General features: G+C 46.1%; 1 protein-coding gene across 2 annotated transcripts in view; it reads right to left on the bottom strand.

The window, feature by feature from the left end:
• ARID2 (AT-rich interaction domain 2) overlaps window positions 1-23,394 on the bottom strand; it is a 1,159,914-nt gene that overhangs the window by 543,781 nt on the left and 592,739 nt on the right. For both annotated transcript variants that reach the window (XM_086919090.1, XM_086919091.1), the window contains exon 11: window positions 14,964-15,131. In XM_086919090.1, the coding sequence (XP_086775216.1) occupies window positions 14,964-15,131 (168 nt within the window). The remainder of the gene's footprint in view (window positions 1-14,963; window positions 15,132-23,394) is intronic.

A 23,394-nucleotide genomic window follows, 5' to 3' on the forward strand; every position in this document is an offset into this window, starting at 1 on the left:
CTCGGTGGAATTGGAGGCGGCTTCACTGGTAACCCTGGTCCAGGATGCGGTGGAGGCAACAGAGGAGGAGTAGCAGTCCTCGGGGGAGGCCCCTCGGCAATGGAGGCGGGGGAGTCACCTTCCCCGACGGGATATACACCTCGGAGTGCACCGAGCCGGCGAACCTCCATCTTTACCAGCCTGGAACGTTGGCGAACTTCCCACGGCGTCAGGCCTCTTTCCGTCTCTCTTTGACGTCGAGGAACGGCGACCAGACGGCGAGCGCCGGCCTCCTGACGTCGAGCGCCTCTTCTTTGGCGACGAACGCTTTTGCCTCGACGGCAATCTTCTATGCCTCGACGGCAATCTTCTATGCCTCGACGGCAATCTCCGGCGCCTCGACGGCGATCTCCGGCGCCTCGACGGCGATCTCCGGCGCCTCGACGGCGATCTCCGGCGCCTCGACGGCGATCTCCGGCGCCTCAACGGCGATCTCCGGCGCCTCGACGGCGATCTCCGGCGCCTCGACGGCGATCTCCGGCGCCTCGACGGCGATCTCCGGCGCCTCGACGGCGATCTTCCATGCCTCGACGGCGATCTTCCATGCCTCGACGGCGATCTTCCATGCCTCGACGGCGATCTTCCATGCCTCGACGGCGATCTTCCATGCCTCGACGGCGATCTTCCATGCCTCGACGGCGATCTTCCATGCCTCGACGGCGATCTTCCATGCCTCGACGGCGATCTTCCATGCCTCGACGGCGATCTTCCATGCCTCGACGGCGATCTGGGCTTTGACGGCGACCTGGGCCTCGACGTCGACCCGTGCTTCGACGGCGATTTGTGCCTCGACGGCGACCTGTGCCTCAACGGCGACCTTGACGACGAGGACTCCCTCGACGCCGAACGCCTCCTCTTCGCCGACGGCGAACGGCGGTGCCGCCTCGACGGCGAGCGCCGACGCCTGGTCTGACGACGTCGAAAGCTCGACGCCGAAGAGACAGTCACCGGGGACTTCGATGGTCTAGTAACATCTCTCGACGCCGAGCGTCAACGTCGTTTAGTCTCCGACGATGGGGAGCAGACCGTAGTCATTCCTCTCGACACCGTAGTGGGCGCAATAGACCCAGGCGGACAATGGTGAAGTTTGCTGGCCTTCCTGCCCCTGGGGAGCCCCCCAGAGGCCTCAGCATGGGCAGAAGAAGCCCCTCCAGACCCACCTTGTGCCTTCAATCTTCTTTCCTCAATGCCTGAAGTCTGATCTTCTTCCTGTCCTTCAGGGTCCTGCCAGAGAAGCCTTGACATATCACACACTCCTCTGGGATATGTGAAGAAGGGAGGCAGAGTATACACACCTCATGGGGATCCGATTTGGCCTTCTTCCTGGAGCACTCCGGGCATTTATCGAATAAAGCAGGCATATTCGACAAAAAACAGAGTGCAAGAACCAAGGAGAAAGACACCAAAGTACAATAAAGCACTTAACTTGAGAAAAGTAGTGAAAAAATCACCAAAAAACCCTTAAAAAGGGAGAGCTCAATGCTCCAGGGTCCTGCTTGCAGGAGCCGGAAAAAAGAACTGAAAGTAAAAGGGACCTGCAGTGCATTCTGGGATACTGTGAAGTTCTGGAAAGTGCTCTTTAAGGCACAGTACCCTGTTTTAAGCCACATAATGGCAGCCTATGGGGCTTGTCTGTCCATGTCTTCCTCTCTATCATTTCAGAGGTTTTTGCTGCTAGGGCAAAGGAAATCTGGACAGGCTTTGCTGTTTGTGGATTTTTGGTGGAATTTCTAGTTGAAGTACTGGACAGTGTAGCCTGTTTTTAGGCTGCATTATATGTCTTTAAATTCTCTCTTAAGTGTCTGTGCAGTTCTGCATTTTTTCGACACAATTATTGGTGATTGCTCCAGGGTCCACGCACATGGGCGGGACTATTCACTAGATTATGACTATACACCGAGATCCCCTACTACAGAAGCCCAATTTTCCATTATCACCGGTCATTACAACACCACACGGTTCCCACTTGATCTTGCGACTATATCATGCAACTCTGTCACTAAAGCCCGCTGTGAATAGAGGGTTACAAGCAGCATGGGAGAAAGATCTAGGTATCAGACTACCAGATACGACAGGGTACTATTGGGGTGAACAAAGCAGTAATTACAAGCATAATCACAAGCATAAACTAAAAATATTTACATTGCACCTACACTACCCACCTCACTTACTGGCCAAAGTTGATCCACTAAATCACACTGCTGTACTAGATGTGCCACAGAACATGCTGATTTTTGCTCATTTTGCGTGGAACTGGGTGCCGAAAATGGCAACTTAGGGAAGAGGTGAATTGTACTTTGTCACAAATGATTGAAACCAAGCTAGTTCTATCCCTGCTTATAGTGTTACTGGGATATGTCAAACCACACTCCTTTCTCATTAGTATTGTTTATGTATAGGCCTATAGTTGCTTCCTTTTCTTTGATTTTACAGTAATGCACATACAGACTATACGTTTCTGATTGCTATAATTTCCTCCCTTGCTTGTTCTTTGTTCATGTAAAGGTTTTGTATTGTTTGTTTCTTCATCCAAAATCAATAAAGACGTATATATATATATATATATATATATATATATATATATATATATATATATATATATATATACAAAAAAAATAAGGTGGGCAGTATAACAGTCTGATTGCATTGCTTTCTCACTCAGGAGGAGTAGTAGTATCCCGGGCTGAGGCATCCCTGTGTCTAACTAATGCAGGTGTTCGTTCACATTTAAGAAACTCAGGATCCTGTTATGTTTTATATTTTCTCAACAGGCATAGTGGTTGAGCACTTAAAGTAGCATGGGTAAGAAATGTATACAATGTAACATTCAGGAGACCTGGCATCAGTATTTTGGAGGGTTTTCAGAGATGCTCTTTGCTGCTAAGTCTCCTAAAATACGTCAACAGTCAGTTGGGGTGCTTCTAAAGAAATGTTCAGCTCAGCTGCTATCCTGGCCAAGACATCATGGATGTTTGTGATGTCAATGATGGCAGGAACACAGGAGGAAAATAGCACAGGTGAGGATAGCATATAAGATGAGTGGGTATCAGTTGTGCCTGAAATGGAAGACCTAGACTGTGAATAAGTCTTGTATCCTTTTCTGCTCCTCAGTAAGCGATGGCAAGATATCGGCTATGGTCTAGATAGCATTCTGAGAGATCACAGCTCGAAGGGTTGGAAAGGAACGTTTTTGATCTTCAGAAGGAACTTTAGGTTTTATTGGTCTGACATGCTGTGGCTGAGGAGCCTGAGTGCTTGGGGAAGCATAGATTGAGGAGTCTTTGAAAGGAACTCTAATTTGCCCCAGTATTGGAACTTTCATAGATTCCCATGCTTTGTATCATTCCCCGTCGTCAGCCTGCAAGCCTCAGTAAATAGAAAATACCATAGCAGTATGTACAAAAGAGAAAGTAAGGACTAGGCCTCATCTCATTTTGTAGCCAATCTCCCTCTTTTTGTAAAAGAGACCAACATTTTGCATCATCAAATCAGATTAGCCTCACCCCATAGAACCCTCCTAAGAGAGCCTCAGAGCCTCAGATTTTCTACTGCACGTTGTGCTAAGGGAGTCTTCACTGAGCTCTGCTCAGTTTTATTTTCAACTTTGGATTTCTACACCTTTTTCTCTTCAGGATGTCTGAAAAGAAAGCTTTATTCAAAGCCTGTGCTACCTGCTCAAAGAAGAGGCTATATGTCGAAGATAAGCATAAAGATTGCATTTATTGCTTATACCCAGATCACAAGGCAACTGAGTGCAAGATTTGCAGGACCTTCTCGACCAAAACTCTGAGAGAACGTGATGGAAGACTTCTGACTTAACTACAGAAAATTAAGTTTTGAAAGGAGGTTCTGTCTTGTGATAGTGAAGATTCTTGCACAGCAACATCTTCGAGGAGGTGTACAAAAAGGGATAGGTCTTCCCCTTCTACTTCAGCCGACCCTCCTGCTAAGGTTTCTCAAAAGACCTCTGAAAGGTCTAAAAGGCTTAGTCCCAAAAAATCTCCTCACCATCCAAAGGAGAATGAGGGACTTCTTCCTGAGGTGTCATCTGGAAAAAAGGCAAGCCAAGGCCTTTCTGTTGTCTCTTCGCCGTTGGAAAAAGAAAATTTCTTAAAGAAACCTTAAAGTACACCTCAGGAGGCGAAAGGAGAAACGACAATCTCCTCAGGTACGTCGACTACCACATCAAAGACTCAATTGATTTTGATTTCTGCTCTGTCGACGGGCCCGTCGCGGGAGCTTCACCGACGATGCCTTCGTCGACGATAATCCTACGTCGACGAGACTAACAACCTCGATGGTGAGGACGCCGACAATTGTGTCGACGACGTCGATGACTAAGCGACGATGATCCTGACGTCGACCTCGTCGACAGTACCATCGACGATCAGCCCACCTTCAATGGCTACTCCACTGTCGACAACACTTCCAGCGACAACGATTTCCTCGTCGACACCACTGTCGACGATCCAATAAGAGTGCATATGGGGATGCTTATAGTCCATCACAACTTCAGGTGAAGTACCAGGACTCTGATTCAGATGACTATTACCCGGATCAACATCATTCAGAAACTCAATTCACTCCACGTGATACACATCAGGAACCATAAGGACAAGGTATGGTTGACATGCCGTCTTCACTCATAAATGACCTACAGCTGATGTTGTTGGATTACAAGAAAAGGTTCCCATCAGAAACCTCCGGAACCATACAACCTCCCCAGCCACAACCTCAGCAACCTCCTCCTGCTTCTGTGGCATCAACCTCTCAAAGGCAGGGAGAACAGCCTTTGATAGAAGGGCATGATGTGGTTACTGTGCCTCATGATGATGATTCATCAGATGAGGACCAGAATGTGGAGCATATCCAAAATCCTGACGCAGAATGGGACGATTATGTTATCCCAGATCCGGCTTCACCATCTCCGGACCCGGTGGATTCGCCTCCAGTGGACATAGGAGGTTTCCATAATCCGATGGAAAGGGTATCTAAAAGATTTGGCCTACCTGTTCCTGTGTTACAATCTGACTGTTTCCTCTATGATTTTAAAGAGCCATACAAAAAATCTATTTGTTCCATACCCATTGTAGAACATGTTTGGAATGAGGGCAAGAAGGTAATGCAGTCTCCAGCTACTGTAACTCCGGTTCTACCGTGGCTGGAGAAAAAATATAAAGCTCCGGAGGACAGTCCTGCCTGTCTTATTGGGGAACCTAAACCGGACTCAGTTATTTCTCAGGCGGCCCAAAGAAAATCAAGAAACCCAACTGCACCCCTGACTGCGCCGCCAGACAGAGAGGGCAGGCGCCTGGACAATGTAGGCAAGAGGTTTTCCTCTATGTCTAGCCTCCTTGTTAGGGCCTCGAATGCAGAAGCGATTATGGGACGATATGATCGCCAGATGTGGGGCGATCTTTCTCCTTTCATTGATCAACTTCCAGAGAGTGCCAAGGCGGAAGCGAGAAAAATCCTGGAAGAAGGTGAACTATCTTCATCTGAGATTATAGATTGTGCAATGGACATTGCTACAACGGCTTTTCAGGCCTTAGCAGGTTCCACAGTCCTGAGGCGTCAAGGTTGGCTGAGATGTACCTGGTTTCGCCCGGAGGTGCAGAATAAGATTCCGGATCTGACCTACGATGGTGATTTGCTGTTTGGCAAGCATGTAGATGATGCTTAACAAGACATTAAAAAAGATACCAAAACAGCGAAATCTTTGGGCACACTTCAATATCGAAAAGTACCTTTCTGGGGTGCAAGAGGTAAAGGATTCTCTACATATAGGGGATGTTATCAGCAACGCTGCTACTCCTATTCACAATCCTCTCAATCATTCAAGTCTCCGTACTCTCAGCGGCAAAGTCAATCAGCGTCTTTCTCTCGCCCATCTTCCAGAGGTAGACAAGGACATCAGGTGAGAGATACCATTAAACACCAATAGCGGCTTGCTGGCTCTCCCTACTGGTCCTTCACCCCTTGTGACATCGTTCAGGGGCAGGATTACACATTTTCTCGATTGCTGGAAGATCATATAAACAGATCGGTGGGTCCTGAATATAGTTCAATTTGGCCACACATTAGAATTCCAAAACCTCCCGCAACCCAAAGCCCTCGAGCCACATGTCAAAACATCTGCATCTTCTCAGTCTCAAAGTTTGTCATCTGCTCAACAAAGGAGCGATAGAACCAGTGCCACTCTCTCAAAGAGGAAAAGAGTTCTATTCCAGGTTTTTCCTCATTCACAAGACGGAGGAAAAGTGGAGCCCAATCTTAGAACTGAGGGAGCTCAACACCTATCTCATAAAACTCTTTTCAAATGGTCTCTCTTCAAGACGTCTTACGTCTTCTAAATCCAGGGAATTACATGGCGACCCTCGATCTCCAAGACGCAATTTTCCACGTCCCGATCCACCCAGCTCACAGCAAAAATGTACGCTTCACAGTAGCCAAGAGCCACTTTCAGTTCAAAGTACTACCGTTCGGGCTCAGATCCGCGCCGGGGATATTCACGAAGGTGTTGGCCCCGGTAGCAGCATTCCTAAGGAAACAATCGCTAGAAGTTTTCCCTTACCTAGACAATGGTTAATAAAAGCTCCATCTTCTCAAGCCACGACAAAGGCAGTCAAAAGTTGCATCCAACTTTTAAATCACCTGGGTCTAAATCTCAAAAAGGAAAAATCAGTCTGTGTTCCATCCAGAAGGGTCAAGTCCTGGGTGCCCTTCTGGATACAAGAAGCTGCAAGGCTTTTCCATCGGAAGAAAGACAGAAAAGGCAAATCTTCTCTGCCAACCATTTATGGAAGAGACGATCCCTGATGGTTCGTCAATACAAGTCTTTCCTAGGATCGATCTCATCTTGCATACCATTAGTTCCGCATTGCAGACTGCGAATGCGTCCCTTGCAAGAACAGCTGGACATACAATGGCGCCAGATGGAAGGTTCTTTCGAGGACAAGATAAGGGTCACTCCTCTCATTAGAAAAGCAGCTGGTTGGTGGGCTATCAAGGAGAACATCTCAAAAGGTCTCTCTTTCAAAATGCCTCCATCCCCTCTGATTCCAACCACAGACGCCTCAATGGAAGGGTGGGGCGCTGTCTTACAGGACCTCCAAGTCTGCAGTCACTGGAGCGCAGAAGAGCGTTTTCTTCATATCAATCTCTTGGAACTCAGAGCGGTTCGTCTAGCCTTGCAGGCTTTCAGCCCGAAGGTTCAAGACGCAACAGTGCTGGTCAGGACGAACAACACAACGGCCATACATTACATAAACAAGCAGGGAGGTACGAGGTCTTGTCTGCTCTCGAAAGAGGCCCAGGAGATATGGGAATGAGCGATTCTCCACAATGTAATTCTTTCAGCAGAGCATCTACCAGGCACTCTCAACACAACAGCAGACACCTTGAGTCATCTGAAATCGACCTTTCACGAGTGGGAATTGGATCAAGACATTCTGGAGGAAGTGTTTCAACGCTGGGGAACTCCAACAATAGGGTTGTTTGTGACTCCAGAAAACAGGAAATGCCGACTCTATGCAAGCAGGGGTCACCATCGAGGGTCACTGGGGAATGCTCTTTCCATGTCTTGGTTAGGCGCATTTGTTTACGCCTCTCCTCCAATTCCCCTAAACCAACGGCTTCTATTAACAATGTCCCAGGGACAGGTGGTACATCCAGATCCGGGCTCTCTTCATTTGAAGGCCTAGCTCCTGAGCACAGAGAATTCCACAGCCTAGATATCCCTCAGGAATGTAGGGAGTTATTAAGTCAAGAACGTGCACCAAGTACAAATAAAACTTATCGTGCTAAATGGAAGCACTTCTGCCTGTGGTGTCATCAGGAACGCATCCTTCCATTCTCTTCAGCTCCTCATCAGATACTGCCTTACATTCTATCGCTGGCCAAATCAGGTCCTTCTCATTCTTCTGTCAAAGTACATCTGGCGGCTATTTCAAGGTTCAGAAGATCAGCTTTCGGTCCTTCTCTCTGGTCAACCAGAATTACCAAACAATTCCTGAAAGATCTTTTCAGGGTTTTTCCTCCACCACCTCCGGCTTGGAATCTCAATCTGGTTCTAGCTCATCTCATGAGACCTCCGTTTGAGCCAATCCATAGGGTGGACTTAAATTTTTTTTCTTGGAAATTAGCTCTATTTTTAGCCCTCACTTCAGCTAGGAGAGTAGGAGAATTACAAGCTCTATCCATTCTAGAACCCTTTCTACGGTTCAAAAAAGACACTGTGATTTTAAGGAACAATCCAAAATGTATTCCAAAGGTCCCTTCAGATTTCCATTTGAAAGAGCCAGTGGTTCTAAAGTCATTCTTTCCGCGACCTACATCCCCTGCAGATCGGTCTCTGCATTCCTTGGATGTCCAGAGAGGTCTAAAATTTTACCTTGAACGCACAAAGGATTTTAGAAAATCATCTCAACTTTTTGTGGCTTTTAGTGCACCTAGGAAAGGACTTCCTCTCTCAAAACAAGGAATCTCACGCTGGATTTCAAGTGCAATTCATTATTGCCACAAAGCGGCAGGAAAGCCGCTGGAGAGGCACGTAAGAGCTCACTCCACAAGATCAGTTTCATCTTCAGCAGCTCTCTTCGCTGGAGCCCCTATAAAAGACATTTGTAGGGCGGCCACATGGAGCAGTGCCCATACATTCACAAAGCATTACTGCCTAGACTCATTAGGAGCGAAGCTGCAGTAGGACAAGCAGTCCTTAGGAATCATTTCCAATGACAGGTGAGCTTTCCCTTCTATCCCTCCATCCTACGATTGCACATTTTATATCACATAATCTTACTGATGTATTGTTACAAGGTGTGTGTGTATACATATATATATATATATATATGTAGCACAATCCTCGAACCTCCACGCCAACAGCGCAGCGCGGCGAAAGAAGAAGGCAGACCCCACGTTTTCAGGCAGGATGATCTTGTTTATTTACGATATATATATATATATATATACACATATACCAACGAAAAGTTTAGCCCTCGGTGGAAGAAGCCTTAGGATTGAAATTTAAATCCATTTCTTTAAGGAGCAGCTGCAAACAGGAGACGCAGGGAAGACAGCCACCTTCAGTTCATGTAAGCCAGACCGGTTTCGGGAGTCTATCCCTTCTTCAATGGCTTCTGCTCAAAATGCTGATGCGGTATGCACTCGTGCATTATAGTGCCTGCCTCCTGGGCGTGGTCAAATACTCAGTCAGAAAGCTAATGTATTTGACCACGCCCAGGAGGCAGGCACTATAATGCACGAGTGCATACCTCCTTGACCGACACCAAGACCAGTTGGGGAGACCAACTGGCATGGGTACTAATTCAGGACAGTGAGTGTAAAAATTCATGACAAAGGGTTAAAATTCAGGACAGGAAGCAAGGGTCCACTGCATAGCGCACATCTAGATGGGATTTTTTTAAATATTGAACGAAGTAGTAAGGTTTTTCTATTGGATGACCAATAACATGAAACGTGTTTTAAATGGTGGTAGGAAATTACTTCAACGTAAACAGAGATGAATCAAAAACCTTCACCTTATAACTCTCAATAGTGCATGACAAGATTGGTCTACATTCATTAGAATTCTTGCTGATGCCTCCAGCATGGCGGTTCGACAAACGCCTAATGCCATGCCCTAGACAAAGGTGGGAGAAGGCACATCCCCTACTGCAACTACCCAAGGGCCCATTGTCATTGTGTACGAGACAATCAGCCGAAGTCAGAATGACAATAGGCCAGTCCTCAGTCTGTGTAAAGTCGGGGTGGTGCTGCCACAACCTCTACAGTTTGAGAAGTGCAAGCTTTAATTAGGGCTTCTCCAGAGAAACAGCACAGCTTGGTGCAATCCCCAAAATTACAGACAAATTGTGTCCGTAAAAGGAATGACGACGGACAACATGCCAAAATAACGGACGGTCTGTGAAATCTACCGACGGTTAGTCAACCGAACACCAGCAGATCCCCTGGACATAAGGAGGCTGACAAGACTCTTTGCCTTCTAAACCACAGAGGGACTACTCTGCCCCATAGTAGCCGAGGGGGTCCGGCCGGGTGCCCGCAGCCATCGGCACAAGAGCCGAGTCCTGTTGATGGGTAGAGTGACACCTTGGGACATGTAACAAGCCTGCACAGGAGTTGCATGAACACAGTACTGGATTCTAAGAATTCCAGTAAGTAAACGCGGACACTTGCAGGCTGCATACAGCAGACATTATATAGGAAACTGCCATGTCATCAGCTAGAGGGAAGAAAGAACGCTCGCTCAAAGACATGCTTACACAGTTGGCTGGAACTCCAGCCATGGAGGGTGCACAAACGCAGAGATAAGCCCCAGTGCCTGAAGGAGGAGAAGAGGCCGCCCCATTGACGTGATACTTTATGGAATCGCTCTTTGCATCCTTACGTGAAGCTGTTCGAGCAGTAAAACTGGAACTCAAGGGGGTTGAACGAGACCTAGTGGACTTGGATGCCGGTGTCCATTCTCGGGGATCAGGAGTCTGGACAGAATGAGAAGACTGAACACATACAGCAGGAACTTCTACGATTGAGAGATCATCAGATTGCCCTACAAGCCTACACCAAAGATCTCGAAAACAGGAACAACATCCACACTTGCTTGGCACCACTTAAGGCTGAGTGCACAGACATCATGGACTATGTGACGGTCCTCTTCCTACAGGTAATGGACTCAAAAGCAGACATGGAGATGCAATTGGGCAGGGTTAATAAGGTGGGCCTCCCTCTGGCAGATGGAAGCCACCGCCGGACATCCTTGCCTTTCAACTAAAGAAAGACATTTTACATACACAAGAGATGCACACCCCCACACAGTTCCAAGGCCACAGACTGCCATTATACCAAGAGTTAGCGGCTGTGACACTTCAGAAACAGACTTGTGACCCTTTACGGCCTTCCTCAGAAGCAAGGAGATAGCTTGCAATTCGGGGTACCCATTCGCTTCATTTTCCGCTAGGATGAAAAGCTCCATCAACTTAATTCCTTAACGGATACCTGGTGCCTCCTGAATAACCCAGCGGAAGAGAACGCGCTTACCAGGCAGACCTAGCAAACGTAAAGAGCGACAGCGCAATTGATGGGAAAGAGTGGCAATCCTGCCTCGGGCCTGTGCCCAGAACCTGTTTCTATGGCCTTGAAAAGACAGGAAGTCAGACAACCTTGCGAACGACCTGGAGAGAGACGAATCAACCAGACACTCTTCCGGGCCTGAGCTAACATGGCTTCCTTGCCATTGCGATGAGGCACTATCTGGCTCTTGGAGCAGAGTTGGTGGGAGGCGGGTGACTTTTCCTTGTAAAACGGAGACAGCCTTTGTTGACTCCACACCTGATGCACCCTTGGGACTTATCTGGCTACTACCAGCAGATATGGACAACTCTTTGTTAATGCTTCTTCATAATACCCTTCAGAAATCACAGGCTCTCAAATCTCGGTTACACCAATTGTGAAGACACAACTAGCTACCCAATACCAGTTCAAGAGGGTTGTCACCCCTATATGTCCTACTTTGGTACCCAGATTCCCACCACAGTGCACAATACCGTAGCCATCAGACACCAAGCCCTATTTAGACAGATCTGTACAGACCTCGCTCAATGGAAACACTATCAGCTGTCATCGCTCAGAAGGGTGGCAGCACTAAAAATTACCATGCTGCAGAGGGCTCTATTTCTATTGCAAGCCCTTCATCTGGTGTCCCCAGTTGACAAGCTACAAGTTTACAGAGTGAAATCAACCGCTTTGTTTGGGGAGAATGGAGGCCACGTACGGGGAAGGGGGGGGGGGGGGGGGGAGGATATGTCAATGGTTGAAGCACAACTCTGCTTGCTGTTGGAGTGGACCGTCAGGAGTCCAAAAAGCATTGATGTTTTTTTGGACAGGGAGATAGCGGACCACCACCTCTGGAATACCCCCTTTTTGAGAAGGCAGCGCAAGGTCTAGGGCCTGTACTCCTCACCCGTTACCAGAGCCAGTTTTGGGGTGTGAGACCGGGTAGCCACCCGAAAAGGCCTGGCCTCATTCCCATCACCACTGAGATCTATTTTAGGTAACACAGAGTAAATCCCCACTTCCCCCCGCTCGGTCTCCATCGTACCATTTTTTGTTGCCTAGCGGACAGCTGACTGCCGCTCAGTAGGGTACGTTTGACTGTACCAGATCTATTCCCTTTGAACAGCTCAAAACAGACTATGGGCTAGCAGAGTCATAGTGGCTGCGATACATGCAAGTTCGTCACTGGGTCACCAATCGGGAAATTCGGAGGGGGGCGCAAGGCCCACTCACACTGTTAAAAGTGGCTACTGTCCAAGGACAGCGATCGATCCATCATCACTAAATTATATGCTCTACTGTTGCACTCACATACACAGGAGAAAACTATGGGGCAGAAAAGATTGGAACTTGAGCTGGGGTGGACTTGGATACATAAGGAATGTGACTAGAGCTACTATAGGTTGAGGCATATCACATTTACTACAAGCATAGAAGCCACTGTTAAAATTGCAACTTACTGGTATCTAACTACTGGTAGACTTCCGAGGCAACCCTAGCTGTAACACAGACTGGTGGAGGGGCTGTCGGGCTCCCACAACATTTTTCCCCCTTATCTGGGATTGTCCAAAGCTCACAGGGTACCCGAGACGCAGTCTTGGCCGATGTTGAACATGCGTAGACACACAATTGCCTCCAGTTCCAGCACACATTATCCAAGGTTTCCCCAACCCACTGACCTTTCCACTCAAACTACTTAAGGGGCAATGCATTGGCCTGGCCTTAGGAGCAGCATTCCAAACCTTCCTCTCTCACTGGAGAACAGAGAAACTCCTGACGCACACACGGTATGGCTATATAGGATATGGCGTATGCTGGGTATGGAGAATCTGACCCTTACACTTATTTATCAACTAGACACCAATCAAGAACGTTGGCAACTATAAATATCACTGTACTCTGCTGAATTTTACAAACTGACATGTCAGATGCCTACGGCGCCTAAGGTGACACAACAATGTGACAAGGTAAGGTTGAAGACAAACCGGGGAGAGACACAAGGGAGCTACACACAGCTTTGGCACACTATATCGGAGGGAGTACCAAGGTTGGGGAAGGGTTGGGGAAGGTTTGGTTGTTATGTAACTTTCTGTTAGGCAGCACAGCAAGTCTGCAGCTGGTGGCATATGGCATTTCTAGCTTATGTTGCATTAAAATAACAAAATAAAATAAAAACTCATTTGAAACAAATGTAAACCTAGCAGGTTGCATTTGGTTTCCTTCTTATATACTTTGACCCTTTCTTGCACATCAGAAACTACAATGCAGTTCTTAAAACTGCCTATGTGGAATCCATCAGTTTATAGCCAGGAAACAATGTAGTCTGCAGTAGGCTACTAGGGAGTGCTGTTGCTCATATGGACACTGACATCCTCTGTTATATAATGGCTAATAGATCTATGAAAAGTGCCCCTGGGTCCACAAATATAGTGGGTTATTCTGAAGATTCAACTATGCAAACATGTATTTATACTGAAATAGGTTTTCAGATTCCCTAGAAAGAAGAGCTACTCAAATCTTTATAGTGACAATTCTACAAGGTAGATTCGACAACAATTTGACATTTTCAAAATATTGTTGGTGAGGGAAATTGATTGATTGATGCAAGCAATACTTTTTCCAAGATTGCACTATGTACCTAGTTTTATAAAATGGTTTGGATTTCGAGACATTCCTGGTACAGCCAAAGTTGTGCCCACCTGGTGCAGCAACCCACCATTGTAAATGTCTTCAAATTTTCCTCATTTCACACTCCCCCATGAAGGGTCTATTTTGTGTGTGTGGTAGGTAGGCCATTCTGGGGTATCATTTTTATAGGGAGAAGAATGATCATGCAGTACTGTTAAACAGGTGAGTGCTCACAGTAAAGAGTTTTTGAAAATTATTACTCACAATTTCTTGGCACCAAAGATATCCCAAAATTTAGAGACAGACGAATGACACCCACAGCTAAACTCAGAACTTTGGGTACTTTAAAAAATGATTCTACTGATATGACACCTGTATTCACTTTATTATTTATTGTCAATATATATATAATCACTGCACAATAACAACTCCCTGTAAACAGCGTGACTATTAGCTTTCAGTTCTGTAGGCTTTTGGGCATAGTACAAGAGCTTTAAATCTTTGTGACCGGGAGAGGACGTAATGAGCCATTCATACAAAATTTTTCTGATGAAAACACTATTGCTCTTTTCACTTACTGCCTTTCAAGAGCACTGGTTTGTAAATACTATGAGGTGGGAAAACATTGAACAACTTAAACAAATGACACATTGCTTAAGTTAGAATGTCCTCTAGTTGTCTGAAATGCATAGCATTCTGTGTTTATTCAAGGGTTTCACACGTTTCTTCTCCCACAGATTACACATTTAGAAACTACAAAAAATAGTAATATTGACCATTATCTACTAAAGGGCAAAAATTGCAGCAAAAAATAGTTTTTTCTTTTTGCCCATTTCATAAAGCTGGAGGAGGATGGTTGTAGCATAATTTTGTTGTTGATGCGTTTGTTTTCTTTTTTTAAAGAAAAAAACACAAAGTTTCTTTAACAGCGCTTTTCTTTCTTTTAAAAAAAAAACCTGCCATATTTTCTGCGGCTTCTTTAAAAAAAATCAGAATGCCTGGCCTGCAAGGGTGCATATTTTCCCTAGATACGTTTGTGGGAAGAAAAGATATAAAGGCTTAACGGCTACCTGGTCTAAATGTCATAAAACGGTTCAACATTCTAGGCAGAAAAGGCTAAACAGTCAAGTGGTTGTAGGAACCAAACAAAGATGAAACAGAAAAATAAATTTGAGATGGATAACTGGAGACTTTCGCAATACAGTGCAGGCCGATTTACTTACCAGGAACAGGTGGAGGATGGACAGCGGCAGGAATCTGTTCCACTGCTTGTGGCCTAATTTCAGAAAGAACTTGATTTGTGGAGCTTTGATGTTCAATTAACTTTACTGCAGTAAGTGCATCAGGTCCAAACATCTGTATGTCCATCGAAATCAGACATACTAAGACATCTATAATAAACAAAGTCATAATGAACGAAAAATATAAATGTGCACCATGCAAACAGCTCATCTCAATAACTGCACAAAAACAGAACAACACGTTACTTACCTTCGGTAATGATGAATCTGTGAAAGACATTAGTAGCTATAGATTCCTTACCTTAGAATTAACCCCAGGTATCAGACTGGATAAGGAGGAATATTTTCTTAGCAGTATTCTTGCGCGTCGTTAGGTTGAGTCGGTCGGCGTTGTGGTGGCCGGGATGACGTCACGGTGACTACTTACAAGCCGCTCCTGCGCACTGACGTCAGTTTGGACACGATTTTCCACGCCAGAAGCGTAGAGCCATGTAAGACACGGAACACTGGTGCACATAATTAGGCCCTGCAAGGTTGTCCCCATCCCTAGAAGTCAGTTCGCAGAACGGGGAGGATGGGTGGGGCAGTAAGAAATCTATAACTACACATGTCTCTTACAGATACATTGTTACCGAAGGGAAGTAATGTGTTCATCTGAAAGAGATCGCAGTTATAGATTCCTTACCTTAGTATAGGTACCCCAGCAATCACAACCCCGGGGGTGGGTCTGCGAACTAAGTTCACACCAGGAAGTCCTGGAGGACCGAATGGCAGAAAAAACGTCTCTCCGGACTTGGCTGTCCAAGCAGTATTGTTTTGTGAACGTGTGCAGGGATGCCCACATGGCTGCCTGGAGAATGTCAACCAACGTAACTCCACGTCCCCAAGCAGTAGTGCCTGCCATCGCCCTGGTAAAGTGGGTGCACAGTCCTACTAGGGTTTCATTTTGCACTGAAGTGTAACAGATCTTCATGAATAAGACAACCCATCGAGAGATGGTACGTTTCTTAGCGTCCACATAACCCAAGAAGAGTTGATCAGCCACCGGAAGATTTTAGTGCAGTCAAGGTAGAAAGACAGCGCACATTTTCGGTCCAGATGGTGGAGTCTCTCGTCCTCTTTGAAAGGATGTGGAGGCGGGAAGAAGGTGGGCAATCCGAAAGTCTGACCTATTTGGAAAGAGGTAACCACTTTGGGAAGAAAGGAGGGCCTAGTACGGGGGACTACTTTGTCTGGATGGACAGCAAGAAAGGGAGGTCTGCAAGATGAGGCTTGAAGCTCACTCACCCTGCGAGCAGAGGTGGTGGCAAGCAAGAAAGCAGTCTTTAAAGTAAGGAGACGAACAGCTCAATGATGTAGGGGCTCAGAGGGGGCACACACAAGTTAAGTGAGGACAAGATTCAAGTTCCATTGGGGCATTATGAAAGGAGGAGGAGGAAAGAGATGAGTAATGCCCTTCAGAAATCTGTTAACAATAGGGGACTTGAAAAGAAAAGGCTGATCAGTTAGGCAAAGAAATGCTGAAAGATAGCCTTTAAGAGTACCTAGAGCAGAGCCCCGCAGGGCCAAAGAAAGAATGAAGAGGATAACCTCTGAAAGAGGGGCAGAATGGGGATCCACAACCTTAGCTGTGCACCATGCCAAAATGTGTTCCATCTACAGGTTTATACTGTTTAAGTGGAGCGCGCCTGCTGCCAAGATGACATAGACGTCAGGAGAAAGGTTGAAAGCTTTCAATTGTCGTCAATCTCCACGCAAGGAGGTGGAGGCTGGACAGGTTCAGGTGGAGGACCGTCTCTTGTGGCTGCGACAGAAGATCTTCCCAAAGAGGCAGACTTATTGGAGAATCGATGGTCATACTCAAGTGCTTGGGGTACCAGACTCTTTGTGCCCAGTCTAAGGCCACAAGAATTACTTGGGCACGGTCACACTGTATCTTCTTCAGCACTCTGGGTAGAAGTGGTACAGGCGGAAAAGCGTACAGGAGGCCGCAACTCCACTCGCGACGCAAGGCGCCACAGAGCGAGTGCCGCCTTGGAAACTTCAATGCGCAGAACTGCTGATATTGCGTGTTCTCTTCGGTGGCAAACAGATCTAACCAAGGTTCTTCCCACTGCTGAAAGAGACCTTGCACAACCTCCGAGTGAAAACGCCATTTGTGATCCATCATGCACCGGCGGCTGAGTTTGTCCACCCTGGAGTTCAAGGAACCTACCAGGTGTTGAACCACCAGGGTTATACCCAGATGTTCCAGCCATGTCCAAAGGCAAAGTGCCTCTTGACATAGGGTTCACAACCCTACCCCTCCCTGTTTGTTGTAGTACCACATGGTGGTGGGAGAGGGAAGGAATGACTTCCGTGCCAGATGAATCGCCCAGAGCTCCAACAGGTTGATATGGAGCCCGGAGACCAGATGCCTCTGATCTCTGCCTCTCCCAGATGCCCCCCCCCCCAATCCCAGGAGTGACACATCTGTCTCCACTGTGAGGTCTGGTTGGGGAAGGGAGAGGGATCTGCCTCTGAGCAAAGGGTGGCTCGTGACCCACCACTGCAGTGGTTGCGCAGACCCCTCCAGGATCTGGACGTAGTCTGAAAGATTCCGCTAATGCGGAGCCCACTGGAACTTCAGGTCCCACTGCAGAGCCTGCATATGCCATCTGGCATGATCCACCAGCAGGATGCAGGAGGCCATGAGGCCTAGCAGCCTCAGGGTAATTCTCACCGAAATCCGGAATAGAAGCTAAAACATCTGTATCATAGCCTGAATATCCCCGACTCACTGCTCAGGAGAATAGGCCCGAAACTGCACTGTGTCCAGACCAGCTCAGATGAAAGGGAGCGTCTGAGAGGGAGGATATATATTGAAGTGCTAAGGGGTCCCCATGCGTGGGCTGGACTACAAAGAGCTTATTTGTATAGTGGAAATCACTGTATAAGAGAATTTAGGATTTCTAAACCCTCTGTAAGCTAAGACCCATTGTCAACTTACTAGCTAGAGCCAAGAATCCGGTAAACTGTAGCCCACTCACCACCTTAAGATGAAGATGGTGCAGAATAGGTAATAATTAATCCTATGAGCCTTAACATGATAGTTTGTGGTTACTAGAATCAGAATTTCTCTTTACCCTAAATAGATACTCAAGAATGTAAACTAATGATATGCTCATGATTTTATTAAAATGAATGTCCTTTGCTACTGCATAAAATGTGTTTAGTTTTAACTATACAAGCAAAAAAGACCTTGTGAGCACAAGGTGGATAACCTGAGCACTCCTGTGTGCTGAAAAAAGTAATTGTCTTGTAATTGAAGATGTAATAGAAAGTTTTATTCACTTTATATCATCTTGTGAACAGTTCAATTCAAAGGCTCTCCATGTAGTGGAATAACATGTTTCACACAGAGGTATTCGAACAATTCCAAAAAGTAAATTCAAATCATGAAGTAATCATTGTAATCCAAATCCCATAGGTAATCCAAGTCCCCGATGCATTTCGAGCAGCGAGCTCTTCGTCAGGGGGTTTAGGGTCATGCTGTGAAATGTAAAGGAAGAAGGGGGTCAGTCAGGAGCCGAGTGTTTCTGGGGAATAATGTATCAAAGTCTGAAATTCTCCCAAATTAATGCCGAGGGGTGAAACAACCATGCGGAGACGCCGAGAACTACTAGTGAGTGATACTATAAAATGGAGTGCCATAGAATGTTACAAAAAACAGAGTGACCTAAAATAATAAGGTGGTGAATCAAAATATTTATTTATTTATTTTTACGATTTATAGAGCGCTGCGTATACCCGTAGGTGTCTTGGCGCTATGACTCATCTTATAGTCTCAGTAAAAACATTGTCAGGTTTAAAAGTAGCGTGGTGAGGAAGAAATCATTGGTCGAACAACCAGGTCTTCAAGAACTTTCTGAATTGCCACAGTGACGATGTCGACCTTATCATCATCGGCAGAGTGTTCCAGAGTTTGGCCGCTGTGTTTGTAAAACATCTATCTCCCCAAGTGACCGTCCTAGTACGTGCCACTGTTAGTTGGTACAGATGTTCGGATCTAAGTGATCTCTTGGGTTGATATAAGGTAAGCTTCTGTCTGAGAAACACCGGGCCAAGACCTTGCAGGGCTTCAAAGGTAAGGCATAGGACTTTGAATTTAATCCGGTTTCTTACTGTGAGCCAGTGGTAGCTCCTTATTACATGCTTTACAGATTTAGATTTAGGGGTGCCTGACAGCAGCCTTGCTGCTGCATTCTGAATAAGTTGTAATTTGGCCGCCACCTTAGATTGAGCATTCACGAATAAACCGTTGCAGTAGTCCAATGATGATAATATCAGGGAACTGACCACCGTTTTCCTCGCATCCTCTGGAAGAAATGGTAGGATTTTTCTGCGTATTCTGAGTTTATGAAAGGCCGCCGATGCTATCTGGTTAGCATGATAGGTGAAATTCAGCTTTTCATCAAAGATTATTCCTAGGTTTCTAACCTTATGAACCGGAGTCGGTAAGGGTCCTAATGACGAAGGCCACCAGACGGAAGACCACAGAGGAGATAATTTTCCGAAGATGATTACCTCGGTCTTCTCGGAGTTGAGTCGTAAGCAGTTTCCTGCCATCCACTCCTTAATTGCCAACATGCCCTCCTGAAATCGTGCTGCCACCTCTTCCCCATCATTCTTGATGGCCAACACCATCTGGGTGTCATCGGCATATGTGGTGAGGCTCATCCGGTAGGTTTTAATAACCCTAGCTAAGTCCGACACATAGATGTTAAAAAGTGTCGGACTTAGGGATGAGCCTTGAGGAACGCCACATGGAAGAGCAAGATCCATAGATTTAAAGGGTCCTAGTGTTACTGCCTGTGCTCTGCCTGACAGAAAAGAGGCAAGCAAGGCCCTAGCCATGGAATGGACTCCCAGTTCTTCGACACAGTCAATCAGGATGGAGTGATTGACCGTGTCGAAGGCCGCAGATAAATCCAGCAGGACCAGTAACGTGGTCCCTCCTTGGTCCCTAATGGTCCTAATGTCATCCGCGACCTTGATGAGTGCAGTCTCTGTCCCATGCATTTTACGAAACCCAAACTGTGAATCGTCAAGTAGGATGTTTTGTTCGATGTATTGGGACAGTTGTTTATTCATTGCTTTCTCAGCTACTTTAGCCAAGAACAGCAGGCTAGCAATGGGTCTGTAATTTTTTAGCATTGTATTCTCAAGACCAGATTTTTTGAGAAGAAGTTTCAATAGAGTATTTTTAATCTGTCCGGAAAGACCCCTGTTGTAAACATCTTGTTACAGATTTGTGTTGTAACTTCACTAATAAGATCAGTTATTGGGGGAAAGATTTTAGGGGGACATGGGTCTAAGGCTGAGCCGGTTTTTATCAGCCTGATGAAATCAGCTGTCTCCTCCTCTTGTATCTCTTTATATTTGGAGAATGAACATGTACGAGTTTTAACTAATGCAGTACAGTTCAGTTTTATTGCTGAAAACTCAGCGTAAATGTCGTGTACTTTAGAGAAGAAAAAGTTAGCCAGGGCATCGCAGAATTCCTGCGAAAGAGGTCCCAGGTCTTCCGATTTCCCCGCCAGTGTTTTTACCACCTCATATAGTTGTCTTGATGAGTTTTTAGAATTTTCAATTTGCTACTCAAAATAGTTCTTTTTTCCTTCCCGAATCATTCTTTTATAGACCACTAGTGTTTCTTTATATTTAACTTTGCTTTCGCTATCATAGGTCTTTCGCCACTTTCTTTCTTGGTTCCTACAGACCTGCTTTTGCTTTCTTAAGGCTTCTGAGAATCACAGGGCTGAGGGCACCTTCCTGTTTGAGATAGTTTTAAAAGGGACATGGGCTTCCACCGCATTATCCAACCAGGTGCAATACTGATCCACTGCAGTGCTTGGGTCTTCCGATATAACGCAACATGTTTTAATCAGTGAGTTTCTGAAAATCTCATAATCAATGTCCTTCCAGACTCTAAATGACTCCTGTTTTCAGGGTTTTTTTTTTCTTGTACTAGGGGCCTGGATATGGGAACATGAAATACAATTGCATAATGATCAGACCACGTAAGGGGTAGTACATCTTGAATTACTAACTCCTTAATATTGGAGAAAAGGCCGTCCAAAATGTGTCCGGCCTCGTGTGTGGGTACAGTAATGAGCTGAGTTAAACCCAGCGATTCACAGTCGGCCAATAGTGATACCGTTTCCGGATCCTCCAGTTTATCTAGATGAAAGTTTAGGTCTCCCAAGGCTATAAAGGTATCATTAATTGCCAATGGTTCTAAGAGAGACATAAAGGAAGACAGGAAGTCAGATCGTGTGCCCGGAGGTCTGTAGATAAGAACTCCTTTAAGATTATATTTAGGAGACAGCTGTATAGTGAAGTGTAAAGCTTCATATGTCAGTGACGGTATGGGGAACATTCTAACCGGAAAAGTATTCCGAGAGATAATTGCTAAACCTCCTCCTTTTTTCACTTGTCTATCTAACCGATGTGCCGTGTAGTTCTGCGGTACTGCCACCAATAGATCAGGGCCGGATGCTTCATCCATCCATGTCTCTGTTATGAAAAGAATGTCTATTTCCATATCTAAAATTAAATCTGCTATCTCCTGCCTGTGGCTGGCAAGAGATCGGGCGTTAATAAGTGAAATGATACCTTTCGTGGGTTTGGTCTTATGAGTGTTTAAAGTCCTCACTTTAGATGTAATCGACGGGATAAACAACTTACAGTTGGGGCATCTACTATTAATTTCGCTGATAGTTTCCGGGTTATGTTGTGGACAGGCCACCTTAGATACTGGCTTCAGCTGCAAAATCTCGCCTGGAGTGTATATAATCCTCTCTGCAATGCCAGACACAGGGTATGGAGCTGGGCGCGGATCCGGCGCGGACGGGCGCAGACGGGCTTGCCTTTGGCGCGCCGCCGGCGCGCCCGCCCGCTGCGCGGACGAGATGACCATCCTTTTTTATCCGGTGTTAATGAGGGTGGGAGGCGGCCAGCTACTGGTACGCCACCTTTCTTACCCCCAATATGGCGCCTGCTCCACCTGTCCTCCCGGCGTCAGCAAGTAGACTGCAGCGCTAAGAGCAGTGAATGAAGCGGCGTTTAAACCAGGCAGGTTCTGATTAAAATTAGCACATAAGTTTTAAATGAACAGTGAAATAAAAGAATAATGCGCACTTTTAAAACGCGTAACAGTGAACCCCCGGCTTTCCGCCTCAGGGGAGAGACCTTCGATGGTGAACTGAATGGAAAATAGGAACATGCGAGATGTCCGTCCGTGGTGCAAGAAAAGAGATAAATGTGAGTGACCAAACTCCGTGCGGGGCTCGCAAAGAGTATAGTCGAATTCGAGCGTGGACCCTGTGGCGGGCACAAGCGTGTGACCGAAAATCCATGGTGACGGATATGCAAGACAAAAGTGCTAGGCATGCAAACTGAGTACAAGTGGGATAAAGCGTAACCGTGACTCACCAAAATTGTGTGGATCACGGACCATCAGGAATAGAATCTGCCGGTAACCGCCATCGGGAGATCCGGAAGTGTACTAGAGAGGCGTGCGGCGCATGCGTATAATGAAAACCGCGAGTGAAGAAGGAAAACTGACTGTGTACCGAGAAGCGAAAGAAATGGAAATAGAAAGAGGCATGGGGAATGAAAGCATGACCCTAAACCCCCTGACGAAGAGCTCGCTGCTCGAAATGCATCGGGGACTTGGATTACCTATGGGATTTAGATTACAATGATTACTCCATGATTTGAATTTACTTTTTGGAATTGTTCAAATACCTCTGTGTGAAACATGTTATTCCACTACATGGAGAGCCTTTGAATTGAACTGTTCACAAGATGATATAAAGTGAATAAAACTTTCTATTACATCTTCAAGTACAAGACAATTGCTTTTTTCAGCACACAGGAGTGCTCAGGTTATCCACCTTGTGCTCACAAGGTCTTTTTTGCTTGTTCAATCCTTGTCCCTCCTGGACAGCAGGGACACCATCCTGATCACCCTTAATGAACTTTCTTTCTTTAAAATACCTAGTAAAAATAATGCACATTTGGAGTGCAGCGGACCTCTGTGTTTTTTGTAGTTTTAACTATAAAAATGAACGAAACAGAGGCAATGAAGTAGCTTAATAAACCCTATGCTAAAAAGAATTGCGCAACATTTTAACAGTGGTTCAAAATTAGGAATCCTCTTGCATGACCAGATGGAGACTATCTCTATTTTACAACCTTTGTCTTCTTACCTCGAGCTAAACTGTCTGGGACTAAAAGGGCCTGTACGAGTTTATCCCACATACCCTAGCTGAATAACAGAAGTATTGTTCTGTGTGAAGGTCTTTGCCCATCTGTTCAGCATCTACGACATCCCAGAGAGCCGGTAAGTCCGGGCTGGCTCGGAGAC

Source organism: Lissotriton vulgaris, chromosome 1_1, assembly GCF_964263255.1.
Source record: "Lissotriton vulgaris chromosome 1_1, aLisVul1.2, whole genome shotgun sequence".
Classification (NCBI taxonomy): Eukaryota; Metazoa; Chordata; class Amphibia; order Caudata; family Salamandridae; genus Lissotriton; species Lissotriton vulgaris.